At 61.7% G+C, this 14,158-nt stretch overlaps 1 protein-coding gene across 1 annotated transcript; it reads left to right on the top strand.

Moving 5' to 3' along the window:
* Positions 1 to 936: 936 nt before the first annotated feature.
* On the top strand, positions 937 to 9,291 carry TSC22D3 (TSC22 domain family member 3). The gene is made up of 3 exons (XM_088151818.1): positions 937 to 1,543; positions 7,580 to 7,631; positions 8,187 to 9,291. Exons 1-3 carry the CDS (start codon positions 1,251 to 1,253, stop codon positions 8,436 to 8,438), a joined length of 597 nt encoding a protein of 198 aa, XP_088007944.1. The 5' UTR covers positions 937 to 1,250; the 3' UTR covers positions 8,439 to 9,291.
* Positions 9,292 to 14,158: the final 4,867 nt, after the last annotated feature.

The following is a 14,158-nucleotide window of genomic DNA, read 5'->3' as shown; positions in this document are numbered from 1 at the left end:
GCAGGGAGCAGGATGGCTCGCAGTCATAAAAGTGCCACTACAAAGATACGGTTCAGACGAGCATATTGGACAGCGGGGGACACCAGGGCAGAAGGAGGCCCCCAGAGGACGTAGACAAGCCACACCTTACTGGGGCAGCCGCCCAGGTCCTTTTGGGCTGGAGAAACTGACCAGCCTTGCCGGGCACCTTGTGACGGAAGTGCTGAAGGCCGCTCGTGCACAAGCAGCCAGGAAGGCGGTTCGGGGTGTTGCATCTTCCACGCCTCCCTTTTGTAGCCGTACAAATACAGAACCGCATAACGACGACGCAGCACACCTGGGCCTCCGCTTCCCGGCCGAGTTCTCCTCTTGTGCTTGGCGGGGAGGCGCCAGGTCTGCGAGAAACTCGGGGCCACTGAGAGCAGCTGTGCTGGCAGACGCAGCTCCGCCGTGGAGCCAGCGGACGGGTGCCTGGGGGGCCGTCGCGCGCCCCAGGCAGCAAAGCCAAGCCGGGCAGCGACGGGGCGGAGGAGCCAGCCGGCAGGGGTCGACAGCAGCCCGCCTCGCCGATTCCCCGCCGGAGGACGCCCGAGCTCCCCGCGGGCGAGCGGTCCAACGCGAAAGGCCGCCTCCCGCGCGCCGCAAGCCCAGGAGGACCGCCTGCCGCGCTGCACCCGGGCCGGCCGGCAAACGCTGTGGGGCCGCCCCCCGGTAGGCGCGCCAGACGAGCCGCCCAGCCGGGGCGGGCGGGAGCAGGCGGAGCACGCACCTGCCCCCCCGCGCTCCAGTGCCCGCCCCCGCCGATGCGGAGGCGCCGCCCTCGGGACCGACCTCTCGCTCGGCTGGACGCGGCCCGGGGGCGGTGGCCGAGCGGCTCCTCGCCAATCCGGGCCGGCGCCGAGGGAAGGGGGCGGGCCGAGAGCGGAGGGGAGGTGAAGGAGAGGACCGCTGGCCGAGCAGTCCGGGGAGGGAGGCGAAGCGGAGCGGAGCAGAGCAGGCGCGGGGAGGCACCGACCGATCCAGCAGCCAGCCGAGGCCGCGGGGCAGGTGCCACGACCTTGGAGGGACCTCCTGGCCAGAAGGGCGACGACAGCGGCAGGGCAGGGCAGGGCAGGGCAGGGCAGGGCAGGGGACCGGCCAACCCGGAGTCGAGCAGGTCGGAGCTGAGAGCCTGCCCCCGAGCGCCGGCGAAGGAAACCAGCCCGCAGCCGCTGACCCGAGCCACCTCTGCGCGCCGCGCCGCGAGCTTCAGCGCCCTGGCCGGGACCGGGATGTCGAGCTCCCCCCTGGAGGAGCGCCGCTCGCCGGTGGGGCTGGACTGCTGCAGCTGCTGCCTGGACTTGGCCAACGGCCCCCTGGGCTACCACAGCAACTTGAGCCCCCTCCTCCAGCTGCGCGAGCAACTGGCGTGCGAGAGCCTCAGCGCCGCGGCCGAATTGAGCCGCATCATGCGGCAGGACTCCGTGGAGCCGGTGGTGCGCGACCCCCGCTACCTCCTCAGCCGCGGGATCCGCAACCGGAACATCGACCAGACGCTGCTCTCGATCCTGCTCTTCTTCCACAGGTGGGTGAGGGCCTGCGGGGCGGCTACCGGTGGGGGAATCCCCGGCGGGACAGTGTGGCGGGGAGGAGAGGGGCTGCTTCCCTGGGCCGGGCGGACCGGCCGCAAAAGGGTTGGGGGGAGAGTCCTGCAGGCCTCTGCGCGCACGGACAGCAGCGCCCTTTCTGACGGCTTCCTTCCTCTCCTCGCTGGCCCGGGCAGCCGCCCCTGGCCTTCCCAGCTCGCGATGCCTTCCTACTCGCTTGCCCTGGAAACGCAGCAGAGCCATCCTGGGCGGGGAGGAGGGCGTTCTGGGCTCCAGAACGTTATCTGGGCTCCAGGCCCGCCATCCGTGGGCACCACAGGTGCTGAGAAGGCCTTGCCCTCCCCCGCTTCTGCCAGCATAGGCAGGTCTGTGCAAAACAGCCTGATCGGTCCCACGGGCTACTTGGCTCCCCCAAAGGCACAAGTGGCCACAGAAGCCAGCCAGAGGCTGGACCCGCTGCTGGAGCCTGGCAGGTGTCCGAGAAGACTTTGCCCTGGGAGCGCCTCTGCGCTGCTGGGTTGTGGTTGACCGGAGACAGGCCCCTCCCCCAGTGTCATCTCAGAGGAGCGGGCGAGGCTTCAGGCTTCTTTCCCAGGAAAAAGGGGGTTGCTGTAGGTGTTGGTTTAGTGCAGTGTGGGGAGCAAGGTGCGACTGGCAGGCTGGGTGAGGCTCTGTTCTAGCAGAGGTTCCAGTCTGGGTACTGCCAGGGAGGAAATGTTGGCTGGGAAGGGCTTGCTCTTGGCAGTCAAGGACATGGCAGGGAATCAGGCTGCATCTCTGCGCCTTAAGCTGGGGGTACCCAGCCATCCTTGGCACCCACGTCCGCTCAGGCCGCCTGAACTGGGTGTCCACCTGCCTCAGCATGCCAGGGCAGTTGAGACTTATCATGTTCAGATGCTTCTTCTGAGAGCTGCTGCACATGCCTCCCCTCCACTGGTGGTCGGGGCCAGCCAGAGGGTGGTGCTAACAGGCGGGCGTTGGGAGTGACGGAGCCCGCCCTTCTGGCCTTACAGAAGTCCTGGGAACAGGCAGGAGGGGGGTCGGTGTATTTAGAGCAGGCGGTTGTGCTTGTGTCCGTGGGAGGCAGGTCACATCAGCCGCTCAGGTGGGAGCGGAGAGAGGCACCCTTACTCTGAGACCGGCTTTCTCTCCCCCAGGCTGGCCTCCCCAAGGAGCATCCTGGCAATTTTTCCTCCCAAGGTGTGCAAGCAAAGGGATTGGGAGCTGGGGAGGCAAACTCCCCCCGGATCCTCTTCCTCTCCCTCACTTTTGCATGGGTGAGAGAGGGGGTCCCTGAAGGGGAAAGGGCTGCCAATCCCTGGGGGGACCTGGCTCGCCTCAGGCCAGCACCGTGGCTCCTGGTTCCAGCCAGGTGGTGCTGGCTTAAGAAGGAACTGTTGTGCCGTCACGCTAGGCTGAACTGAGTCTCCTGCTGGGCCAAGTTTCCTTAAGCAGCGCCCGGAGTCTTGCTGTGCACCAAGCGATGCTTAGGCGTGCCCAGCGGCTGCCTGGGCAAGAAAAGGGTGGCGGCCAGCTGGAGCAGACGTTTCCATTTCAGAGGGTTAGATCTTTTCCTCTGCTGGTTTGGTGGCAACCCAACTGTCCTGCTTTGACGCCTCAGGTCCCGCTGAGGGCAGCCACCATACCAGTCACGTTAACAGCTCTGGGCTTTCAAGAGGCGGGCACTTGGTCAAAGGGCACCCGTTTGGGGACAGCCAGAGGGCTTACAGTCAGGTGCACGTTGAGGGAGAGCCAGACTGTGGCCTGGAAGCTCCACCGCTCCTCTCTGTCGTGGTAGAGTTGGAGGGACAGTCCCATAAGAAGGCAGGAGTGGCGTGTTGGGAGCATCGAGTTTTCTCCTACCCTGTTTTCTTGGGGACGGCAGACGCGCAGGTGTGGACAGGCTGATGGGGTGCGCGTGTTAACAACGTTTTGGAAGGCAAGGTAGCCACAACTGAACGGCTGGAGCCCATCTCAAGGCAATCTCTCTTGTGCGCGGGGACCCTCTGTGTTGCTTCTTCGGCTGAGCGCCCACTAGGAGACATCTCACAGGGTAGGGAAAGCGCTGTTTCTCAGGGTCCCACCCCACCCCTGGTTTCCTAGCTAGGCTGTTGTGGGAGGGAATGAGCAGCACCCCCACCCCTGCATTATTTCAAAGGAATGGGAGAGTGGCTCTGCCAGACCCACTCAGCTGAATGAAGAGCACTCTGCGCTGGCACCTTCAAAGCAGCTGGCAGGTTTAGCTGCTCAGGAGGAATGAATCCACACTGAGTGGGTGGGATCAGCGGTGCCAGAGAAGGAACCACTTGGCTGGTGAGCCACTGGGGTCTCTGGCCCAGGAGCCAGCCCTGTTACTTGATGTCAGAAAAGCTGGTCTCATGCTCACCACCCGTTCATCCCTGCATCCCGCAAACTCTGAGACCGGGACTCCTCAAAATGGTTAGGGGATAGCTGAGCCCAAAGACCCCCACATGAATTTCAGAGGGTAGCAAAAACAGCAAGAGCTTCATGCTTCATGCTATTAGAAACACGCATGGAAGCATGATGCCTGAGGAAGCAATCTGCAGATGCAAGAGGCCTGCGCCTAGGGAGTAGACACTCCCTAGAGTTTTAAAAATCAAGCAAAAGCAGAGGTTAATGCTGGCCACCTCCTAGGGAAAAAGCTGGGATGTCCTAGGATTTGGAAAGGAATGAGATTACCAAAAGGATAGCACAGAAAAGTAGTTTTTACAAATCTTGGCTTGTTGCAATGGGCAAGGGGAAGGAGTTCTCCTCAGACCCTTGGTGGCGGCGGTGGCAGCCTCCTTTCCCTGGGCTTGGCCCAAATGCTCCAGACCACAGGGGTCCAGAGCCCATAGTCCTGGGCTGCTCTGCTCTCCCAGGGAAGCTCAGCACTGCAGGCTGCCCGGCCAGGAGGCCATTTCCCTTTGCTCCCCAGGAGTCCCTCCCTGGATCTCCTTATTTCACAGCCAGGTTACTGAGCCAGCAGGCAGTGGGGCAAGGGGGAGGCTGCCAAGGGAATGCCACAAATCCTGCATGGGCTTCATGACCCAGGGTGGTGGAGCTTATCAACAGGTGGGGCGTCCTTCCACATAAGCCAGTTGTAGGCCCTGAAGAATGGCTGAAGGGCAGGGGAAGCCATTGCTGGCCAGATTCACTTATGTGGATTCCCATTCACATAATACGCTAAGCCAGAACATCTTCTGGGATTGGCAAGCCATGGTTTGTGGCTTAATGGGTGTTATGAGGATCATCGATATGCACCTCATTGAGCTACTCACGTGAACGCAGACAGCAGTGAGGCGGCTGGACCAGAGGACCACAGGCCCCACTCTTCTGGGGCCTCTCTGCTCCCCAGCCTTTATCTTTCCCTGCAAGAACCCACATGCGTGGGCTGGCTGGCCTCTGCCCAGGGACACCCCCCCAGCTGCACAGATATTCCAGGGTCCAGGGAGGGGGGTGCATGGCAGCTACAGGAAACCACCACCCCGAAATGCGCTTGTGCTGACATATCAATGTGTATTCAATTGGTATCAATAAAAACAGCATAGAAAAGGGGTGTTTTTGTGACTCTGCGTGTGCAGTTTCCCGTTTAGGCCAACAACCTGAAAGGAAATCTTTATGATTAGAACTTTGCTGACAACACTGTGGACGGGAGCGCAGTCTGTAGATCCTGTTCAGTGGCGTAGCAATGGTGGATGTTAAAAGCTCCTCCCACAGCTGTGTGTTCACTCTGTGCTCCCTAATGTAGCCCCCTTTAAACTCCTTTCCCCATTAACAGAGGTCTCATTTGCAATCCATGGAAAGGACAGGTGCCTGTCTGAAGTAGGGACGCCCCCCCCCCGCCTCCCACTGAGGGAGTGGCTTTCGTTTAGGCAATCTGGTTCCCGGGGCCCTTGGCAAGGCCAGCAAAGGAGGGCTGAAGAAGGCTGCGCTGCCATGGGCCGCTGCCCCCTTTGCAGCCTGAACAATGTGGAGGCGGGAGGGAATTCCTTCTGGGCTCCCAGGCTGTGGAGAGAGCCAGCACAAGGCAGCCATGTGCTGCATGCCCCGCCCAGGCCATGTGCTGGCGTGCCAGTGAGCCCAGAACTGGGAGTTCTGCCAAGGCCTCGATCAAAGGGAGCGGCCACCGAGCAGCTGGAAACGGGAGTCTGCCAGCAAGCGGCTCGGTCTCGACCGCCAGGAGCCCTCGCCTAGGGGCAAGCTGTGAAAGAGAGCCTGGTTTGATGTAGGGTGGCGCAGATGCCACCACTGCTTCCCCATGTTAGCACCAGGGAGAGCCCCTTCCCCTTCCCACATCTCTGGAAGCTGCTTCCTCCTCCTCCTCCTGCCGCCACCGCCTGGATCCTGAGGAGTGCTCCCCTGCACAGCCAAAGGACACGGATCACAATGAGATGCCAGTTTCTGGGGATCTGCCCAGCAGAGAACTCGTCTCCCAAGCACAGGCCTTGGTCTGTTCACCTGCCACCACTTGCCCCATCAGCGCCTGCAGGAAAGATCCCCTTTGGGGGTCTCCCTGCTTATCTGGGAAAGACACTGTCCCACCCCGAGCAGGAAGTCCAAGCGCCCTGGCCGGGCAAGGCCTCTCCAGCAGTGCCCAGGAAGAGAACAAACTCTTGCCTGCTGCCATGAGGCCTCCTGGGGCCTCCCTGCTGCAGGGCCCTGGTGTCAGGGGATCATCCCAGGCCGGGGCTGCAGGGGAGGTGGGCTCCCCTCCCGCCCGGTTCTAGCTGCTGGGGCCAGGAGGAGAGTCTGTGGACCCACCGCGGAGTAGGCCAGGCACAGCCCCTCTTGCCCCCTGCCCGCCGTCAGGGGTGGGGGGGGCGCGGCTCGGGAGGCAAGCGGCGAGCCCGCGCCGGGAGCGGCCGCCAGGGGTCCCCCTCGCCCGGCCCGAGAGCGCCGCTTGGCTCGCCTTCGGGCTTCGCGAAGTCGCAACAACAACATGTTTGGGTAGCTTCTTACGTAACCGCCAACCTCGACCTAGTTCCGCGCTTGGGCGATGCTTGACATTTCTGACTTGGCCTCCGTTTTGCAACGCCTGGAAAACAAAGGGTGGCGGTGGTTGCCAAACTCTTGCAGGGACTGAACGTGTGAATCCGGGGGAGGGAGAGGAGGCGGCAACTTTCCCTGCGGGTAAGCGGGTCTCCGCTTTGCAGGAGAGAATGGAAGCGGCTTGGTCCCGCCTGTCTCCTGCAGCCCCGGAACTTGCTTCCGAGTCCCCAGCGGGAAGGGGGATCGGATGGTGGTTGAAGCTGTCCCGCGCCCCCGCCCTCCGAAGGAGGCTGCCCGCGTTCACGTCCCGCGTCGCGGACAAACGACGAGCGGGTCCAGATCTGGAGCCGCAGAAGAGGAAAAAGTGAAGCGCTGCTTCCGCTAACGTCGTGGGCCCTCCGGTGCCGGCAGCCGCCTTCAACCCGGCGCCCTTCGGACGCTTTGGCCACTACTTTCACAGTTCGCAGTCACCCCCACTGCGCCTTCGGTCCCGGGAGGGCAACCCCCTTGCCGCCGCGGCTGGAACGAGCTGCGCGTCTGGACGGGGACTCGCGATTCCGGGGCGCGGCTCGACCGGCTTGATTGCACGGAACCCGCCGGGTGCAGCGGCAAGCGCGAGAGCAGCTGCGCGCGGTCCGGCGGGGGCGGGCGGGGCCTTATTTGCATACCACGCTGAGCCCATGTGACGTCTCGAGAGCCTCCCTATTATAAGGCGGGCGAGCGCCGAAATAGACGCAGTTTTGTCTGGCCGTCCTTCCTGCGCCGACGAATTTCTTCCTGGGCTATCTGCGCACTCTGCCCCCAGCCATGAGTACCGGTGTGTTCCCGCTCCCGATGGAGGTGGCTGTCTACCAGCTGCACAACTTTTCCATCTCCTTCTTCTCCTCCCTGCTGGGGGGAGATGTGGTCTCGGTCAAGCTGGACAACAGGTAGAGAGGCCGCCAGGCTGCGGAGGGGGCTTAGCCGGGTAGGGCCGCCTCTCTCGGATGCTCACGGCGACGCTCTTCTCTTGTTTCTTTTAGCGCGTCCGGAGCCAGCGTGGTCGCCATCGACAACAAGATCGAGCAGGCCATGGTGAGTGTCTCTGCGGGGAGGTGCGTCCGCCGCCCGCCCGGCCCCAAACGGACTGCGCTGCAGCCCCGCGGTATTCCGCGGCGGAGGCGCGGCACGCTCCCTTCGCTCTGGCCCGAAAACGAAACCGCCGGGGGCATTTCGGCGCAGGCCCCGATAAGGGGCTGCGGATTCCGCAGGAGGAGTTCAGCGGGGCAGATGCAGAGAGCTGCGGCTTTGCTGCTCGAGCGGTGAGGTTCTGGGGGGCCCAAAGGCCCTGGAAACTGCGGGTTAATTTTGGGGTTAGCGACTCCAAACGGGCCTCCTCTCTTTCCAGAGAGGCTGCCGGAGGGCCCTCTGCCCTGTAGGGCGGCAGGTTCTCAGCAGCGTCGGAGCTGCGGCTCTCACGGGCGGCCCGGTCTGATGCAAGAATCTGGTCCCAGCCCCTTCTTCCGGGAGCTGCGAAGGCCGCCCCGCCTCTCGGACCTTTGTCTCGCGGCCGCTGCCTGGTGGGTGGAGCTCCCGCGAAAGGCTGCGATTCTGCTTACTCACCGGGGACTTTGTTCCTCCTCCTTCCAGGACCTGGTCAAGAATCACCTGATGTATGCTGTGAGGGAGGAGGTGGAGGTCCTGAAGGAGCAGATCAAGGAGCTGGCAGAGAAGAACTCCCAGCTGGAGCGAGAGAACAGCTTGCTGAAGAACTTGGCCAGCCCGGAGCAGCTGCAGAAGTTCAGGTCCCACCTGCCCCTGGAGGGGCTCTCAGCAGCTGCTGAAAAGACCAGCCAGGGAACAGCTGCCCCCGCCCAGCACACGGCAGGCTCTGCGGTGTAAGGTGGCTCTGTCCATGGGGTGGGCAGAGCCACAGAACTTTTTCAACTTGATCTCCAAGTGAACATGGTTTCCTCACATCTCCTTTGGAGGACTCCATAGTGGCGTGAGGGGGCCCTTAATCCATGGCCCCTTCCTTGGGTTGGCCAGAGACTCTCCTGAGAAAAGGAGCAAGGCTGCACTGGAGTTGCTACGGGCACACAGCTGCTCTGCCTGCAGGAGATCCAGGTTTGCCTCCCCCCAGCTCTTCCTGGAGAGACTGCTGAAGAGGGGGTGCCTGTCTCGACGGCCAAAGACAGTTTGTTGGAAGAAGCATGTTGGTGGTTTTCTTCAGCAGCAAAGAGAAAAGGCAGCCCCTGCCTGTCCTGGGCTGGGAACAATCAGCTGTCGCTCCACCTGTAGGGGAGCAGCTGGGGGGCTTGCAAGGTTTCACCCTTGGCCCTGCGCTGGCCCTCTTATTCCACAAGATCCAGACATCTGTGTGCATGATACTGGCCTGCTACAGACTTGCACAGGTGGGGAACTCTGCCAAGATGTGGACTAGGATGAGGATCGCATGCCAGTGGGAAGGTGCTTGCTCTTCTGCTGTGGTTTGTTTACTGAATTTTGCATACTGACAACAGCCTCCCCTGTGGGGGGGACTCAGTTCAACTCCTTTACCAATGTTCCCTGTGGCCCCTGGATCTGTTGATGGGGACCAAGGGCCCTGCACAGCCAGTGAGGATTGCAGGGAGAGCAAGAGGAGGTGGCTGAGGGGCGCTGGCTTAAACACCCCCGTGATGGGAGTCTTGCTTCTGTAGTGCACTCTGGAATGGGTGCATGATGAGACGTCGCAATAAAGTCTGTTTTACACATCTGTCCAGCAGCAGATCAGTCTTGCCAAGGGAGAGGTATGCGGAGTGGACAGTGGACGGTGGCAGTGGGAGCATGTGCAGGGGAGCTGTGGATTGGAGCAATAGAAGCAGCCGTGGGGGAGGGATCCCAATTTTTCCATCCCCCACAAAATCTTGTTTGGCCTGGAAGAAACCAGGAGGGAATAGTTTTCCAATTTGTGATTAGGACAATCCCTGAGAAATCCCTCCCTGATTAGGCTGCGGCTTGCCCCCCATTGTCCATTTGGGAGGTCTTGTATGTATGGATTGGCGCACATTGTGGTGGCTGGTACAGGGCAGCTACCCTTCAAGGTGACTCAGGATTAAAGAAAGGCAAACATTAATGGAAAACAAATACCCATGATGTGATTGTAGTTTGTTCAACCCAATTTTCTGGGCTTGTTCAAGACATGGAATCATAAATTAGCCATGTGGGCTGGGATATGTGCTGGTATAGAGCTGCAACACGCCATCTGCCCAGTTAGCATGAGGTGGGACCCTGACAGTAGCAGGAATCAACCAGTAATGCTCTAAGATGACCACCCGCCCCCAGACACTGCAAGAGCAGAGAAATGAAGGGACTATCTTCACCAAAGATGAGCCTGCTCCTGGTCGTCCTACAGCTGCATCAAAGGAGTAATTGCATTGGGGGGCAGAGGGCCAGCCTCCTGTGGGCTGAAGTGTTTGCAGACAGCCTTTGGGGTTGGATATTTGCCCCCACCTGGAAGGAAGCAGCCAAGTCAGGAACTCTTAGGAAGCACTGTGGTGCCTGCGTGGGGCCTTCCCTGCTGCAAATGCCCATCCCTTGCCTGTTCCATAGAAGACCTGCCCCAGGGCTATGGCCCACATAGGGACACTCCTTTTGTGTCGGGGTGATCGCTGTGAGCCCATTTCCTGCGGGGAGGAGGCCCGTCTGATCTGCCCAACGGCCAGCTCCAAACCCCACCTCCCCTGTTGCAGAGCTGGCAGCTTGGGGGGTTGGCGGCGGGATTTTTCTTCCTGCCTGATTGCACACCTTTAAGCCCACTGCCTCGTTTCTGTTGTTTGCAGAGCTCAAGGTCATCCCGGCGTTTGGCTTTGACGGGGAAGCTCTGGAAAGAGCTCTCCCTCTGGGCTCACATCCCCCTTCTGCTTGCCAAGGGGTCTGCCAGGCTCGGTGCCCAGTAAATGGACTGGACGCCTCCACCGCCCCTCTTGCTGAACCAGCTGGAGGTTGGGCAGATCCACGGCGGTGTGCCGTGTAAGGCAGCCCCGTCCACTTCCAGCTTTCATGAGCCGGGAATGGCTTAATTGGGGGGCCCCGTTGGGGAAACGGTGCGCTCCGGAGGAGAGCACGTGGCGTCTCTCGAGGGTGCTGCTTTTTGCTGTGAAGGGAGAGCCGGAGCAGCCGAGGCTTACTCGGACGGCTGCGGGAAGAAACAGCTGGGAGGGCCGGAGGTTGTCGCCTGCACGCCCTGCGGCGTGGCAGCCTCGGGGGCGCCCCAGGAAGCCTGCCCCGGTCCCCACCCCGCCCAGACGGCTCTCGTCCCCTGCACCAAACGGTCCCCCGCGAGCCGGTCCGGCCTGGAGCGGGGGAGCAGAGCGGCTGCCTCCCCGGCGTCGCCGCGCGCCCAGCACTCGCTGCCCCGCTTCGCCGGCGCCTCCGCCGGGCCCTCGGGCTGCGCTGCCGCCGCGCGCGCCGGGCGCTTGTTTGCTTACCGGCTCCATGGAGCCAAGCGGGGGCGCGCCCTCCGCCGGGGGGCCCGCTGGACAGCGGGCCCCTTAGCGGTCAGCCAGCTCGCGGCTTGTTTTGCAAACGAAAGCGGCGTCGCCGCAGCAACGGGATGGCAAGAGGCGTCTGAGCCAATGGGAGCCCCGGCAGGACTCATGTGACCCGACGCGGCTGCACAGCTACCCGGGGGGGCTGAGCTGGGCTGTCCCGCGGCGCGATCGTCCCGCCCCGCCCCTCCGGTCACACCAGGGCGGCACCCGCTCTGTGCTTGGGCCGTGCGGGGGAGGGGGGAACGCGTCATGATGCTGAGGCCGGACACTCTCCAGGCAGGCGTCCGAGCAAGGAGGCTCGCTTCCCCTCCCCCCGGAAGGTGGCTGACTCGTTCCGACGGTTGCAGCCTTCCTCCGGCCTGACGGGGAATTCTGGAAGATGCGGTCCCAGCCCCTCCCTGTCGCGTCGTTTGGGAAACACCCAGCTGGGCTTGCTCAGGAAGGTTTGGGATGGCTCCGTTCGGGAACTCGGTAGGACGGCGTGCTGAAGGGGGGGAGGTTCGCCCCCTCCTCTCTGGCTGTCAGACCCGAAGCCCTTCACCCGCCCAGGCTCGGCAGAGGAGGCGAAGAACCCGCGGTGGGTACCACGCACTTCAGAGAAACAGGCACGCTTTGCCAGAAGCGGTTGACCCTCGCGCCCGTGGCCGCTCTCCACCTCAGCTCCCTCTGCAGCAGGAGGAGCACAGGGGCTGCGCTTGCTTGCATATGCCCCGGGTCCCAGTGGGTTGTCGCACTTTGCTGGGGGCTGCGATCCAATCAGTCCTTGGGACCACCGTCATTTTAAAATCCATTCAAATGCACAACAGTGGTTAGGGATGAAGAGACAGAACTTCAGCTATTAACTCAACGGAGAAGAATCAGGTTGGCAGGAAAAGGTCGCTAGCATTGATGCCCAGCTAACCTCCAGGCCATAGATTCCCCCCTCGCTCCCTCCCAGGCCCAGGTTAGGAATCGTGACAGTCTGAGCTTCATTTACCGATGGCCCCGCCCCAGCCCGCTGTAGGGAGGGTATCCTCGGGAACCAGGTCTGGAGCCAGTTCCACTGAAACTTCAACTGGGCTGGGTGAGAAAGAGGCCGATGTGCGGCTCTCTGAAGGCCAGAGAGGCTTCTGGAGAGCAGATCACTGATTAACCAGCGGCTGTTCCTGATGTGCCAGGCTGCCAGCCCGGGGGAGAACTTTCCCGGGCCTCTCTGATGGCCCCTGGCATCCTGCCCAAGGCTTTGGGCTCTTGGAAGCTTGTCCTGGGGAGGTAAGAAATGTTCTTCCTCCCCCGGGTATGCCAGCCTCCCGGGGAGCGTCTTCCTTGCACGTGCTGTGCAGAAGGTGGTCGGCTGCACTCCGCAGCCCGCTTCTGACTTAGCAAATGCCTTTCCCTTGGCACCCAGCTGGAGGCTCTCCTGCAGGGGAAGCCATGGAAAATTCCTCAGTCTCACCCCCCGCCCCTCTGCCTGTCCAGATGAAAAAAAACAGGGGTGCCCTGATGCTCCGGGGGGAGCAAGGACAAGGCAGAGGGCCCAAGGCAGCACCTGCGGAACAGGGGCGGGCAGTGCCCCCTGGGAGCAAGGGGGTCATTCTGAGCAGAGCCTTCTGAGGCCTGGCAGCTTCTGGGTTCCCAGACACCTTTCAGATGAAGGGGGGGCTGCCCGGGGACTGCCTGGTCTCTGATGGGCAGCCCGGCCCAATCTGCTGGAGGTACAACACGAGGGGGGGGTTGTCCCTGTCTTAATAACTACCATCTCTGCCCTCCTACCAAGGGCAGACTTGCTTCAGGAGGCATCCCTGTAAGGCTCCAGCTGGCTAGCGGACAAGTTTTTGCTCACAACTCCCAGCCCACCCCCCCACCCCCCTTTCTCTAGCTGCTGGCGAGTTCCCCCTGGGTCTCCCTCCAAACTTGGACCCAGGAAGGCAGCGCTTCAGCAGGACTCTGCTGCTCCATGTCCCAGCGGGTCACAGCCCAAAGACCCATGGAAGGAAGAGCAGGGTTGTCCGCACAAAGCCACCCACTCCTGGCCCTCCAGGCTGCTTCCTCCTTCTCCTCCTCCTCCAAGTCACTCCAGCGAAGGTCCGCCCAGGCATGTTTTGCCAACCCAGATGACATAATCTGGCAAAGGGCAGGCTGGGGAAGGAGAGCGAGGATTTTGGGATCAGGAAGATGGTTTGGGGCAAATGTCGAGGGCAGGCTGGTGCTACTCCTGGCCTTTGCTCTCTGGCACTGGGCTCTTGAGCAGCAGTGACCTTTGGATGTGGATAGAACAATCGCCGCCTCCTGCCTTGAGGACGATCAGCTCTAGGAGTCTCCAGAAACTCAGGCCATGGGCTCTTCTGGCCATTCTGGCATTTTGCAGAGGCTGGCGATCTAAAAACTGGGGAGAACGGAAAGAGCTAAGAAATGTTTTAGAAAGCATATTCTGTCCCCATTGGGAAAAGATGCTTCTTAGTGGGACCCAGAGCAACTGTACAAGGAAAATACTGGCCCACTCTTTCATCCTTGCCTTCTGCTCCGCAACCCTTAGAGGTGCAGTTACATAGCATATTGTGTGAACACTCTCACCAATGTGGACTAAAAGCCCCCGACCACTCCCTACATCAACATTACCAACACCAGACTCCAGCTGTTGACAGGTGACAGCGGGTTGAAGGCCTGGGACTTGCTGCTTGACGGAGGGAGCGGCCCCCTCCCCGAAGCCAGCCAGGAAGGCCGTTGACCCTCCTCCAGTGACACGCAAGACTCATTCTGGGAGGGTCTGAGGCCAACTGGGGAGCAGTCCCCATGGTGGTTTTACACTAAATATTAACTTGGGACCCCTGTGACGCAAGCTCTGACCCTATGAGCATTCTGTGCTGCCAAGAGGCTTCTGGACATCCAGGCCAGGAGGTGTGCTTCGGCCAGAGGCAGAGAACTGACTGTTCACTGGATCGATGCAATCGATAAGGGAGCAACCAGGTCAGGGAACAGCCTGGCCCAGTACTGCGCTCCAGCAGTCTTGCTTCTTGCCCCCGCCTTGCTGCTGCGTACCCCTCCCTTCCCCCTGGGGTTGGCTGGTGCAGAGCTCCAAACCCCTGGCTGTCCGTTCTCCTTCTCCCTGCT

The sequence above is a fragment of the Python bivittatus genome, unplaced genomic scaffold (assembly GCF_059951505.1).
Source record: "Python bivittatus isolate LINGU-HERP-01145 unplaced genomic scaffold, Pbiv_v1 ctg000670_np1212, whole genome shotgun sequence".
NCBI classification, from domain to species: domain Eukaryota; kingdom Metazoa; phylum Chordata; class Lepidosauria; order Squamata; family Pythonidae; genus Python; species Python bivittatus.
The sequence above is the reverse complement of the archived record's forward strand: the minus strand, read 5'-3'. Positions and strand labels throughout refer to the sequence as shown.

What these genes read in the sequence shown, in the direction of transcription:
- TSC22D3 (XM_088151818.1), top strand. Translation starts at nt 1,251, where the DNA reads ATGTCGAGCTCCCCCCTGGAGGAGCGCCGCTCGCCGGTGGGGCTGGAC. An exon ending in ATCCTGCTCTTCTTCCACAG is followed by an intron (nt 1,544 to 7,579) that starts GTGGGTGAGGGC and finishes TGTTTCTTTTAG; the next exon opens with CGCGTCCGGAGCCAGCGTGG. An exon ending in ACAAGATCGAGCAGGCCATG is followed by an intron (nt 7,632 to 8,186) that starts GTGAGTGTCTCT and finishes TCCTCCTTCCAG; the next exon opens with GACCTGGTCAAGAATCACCT.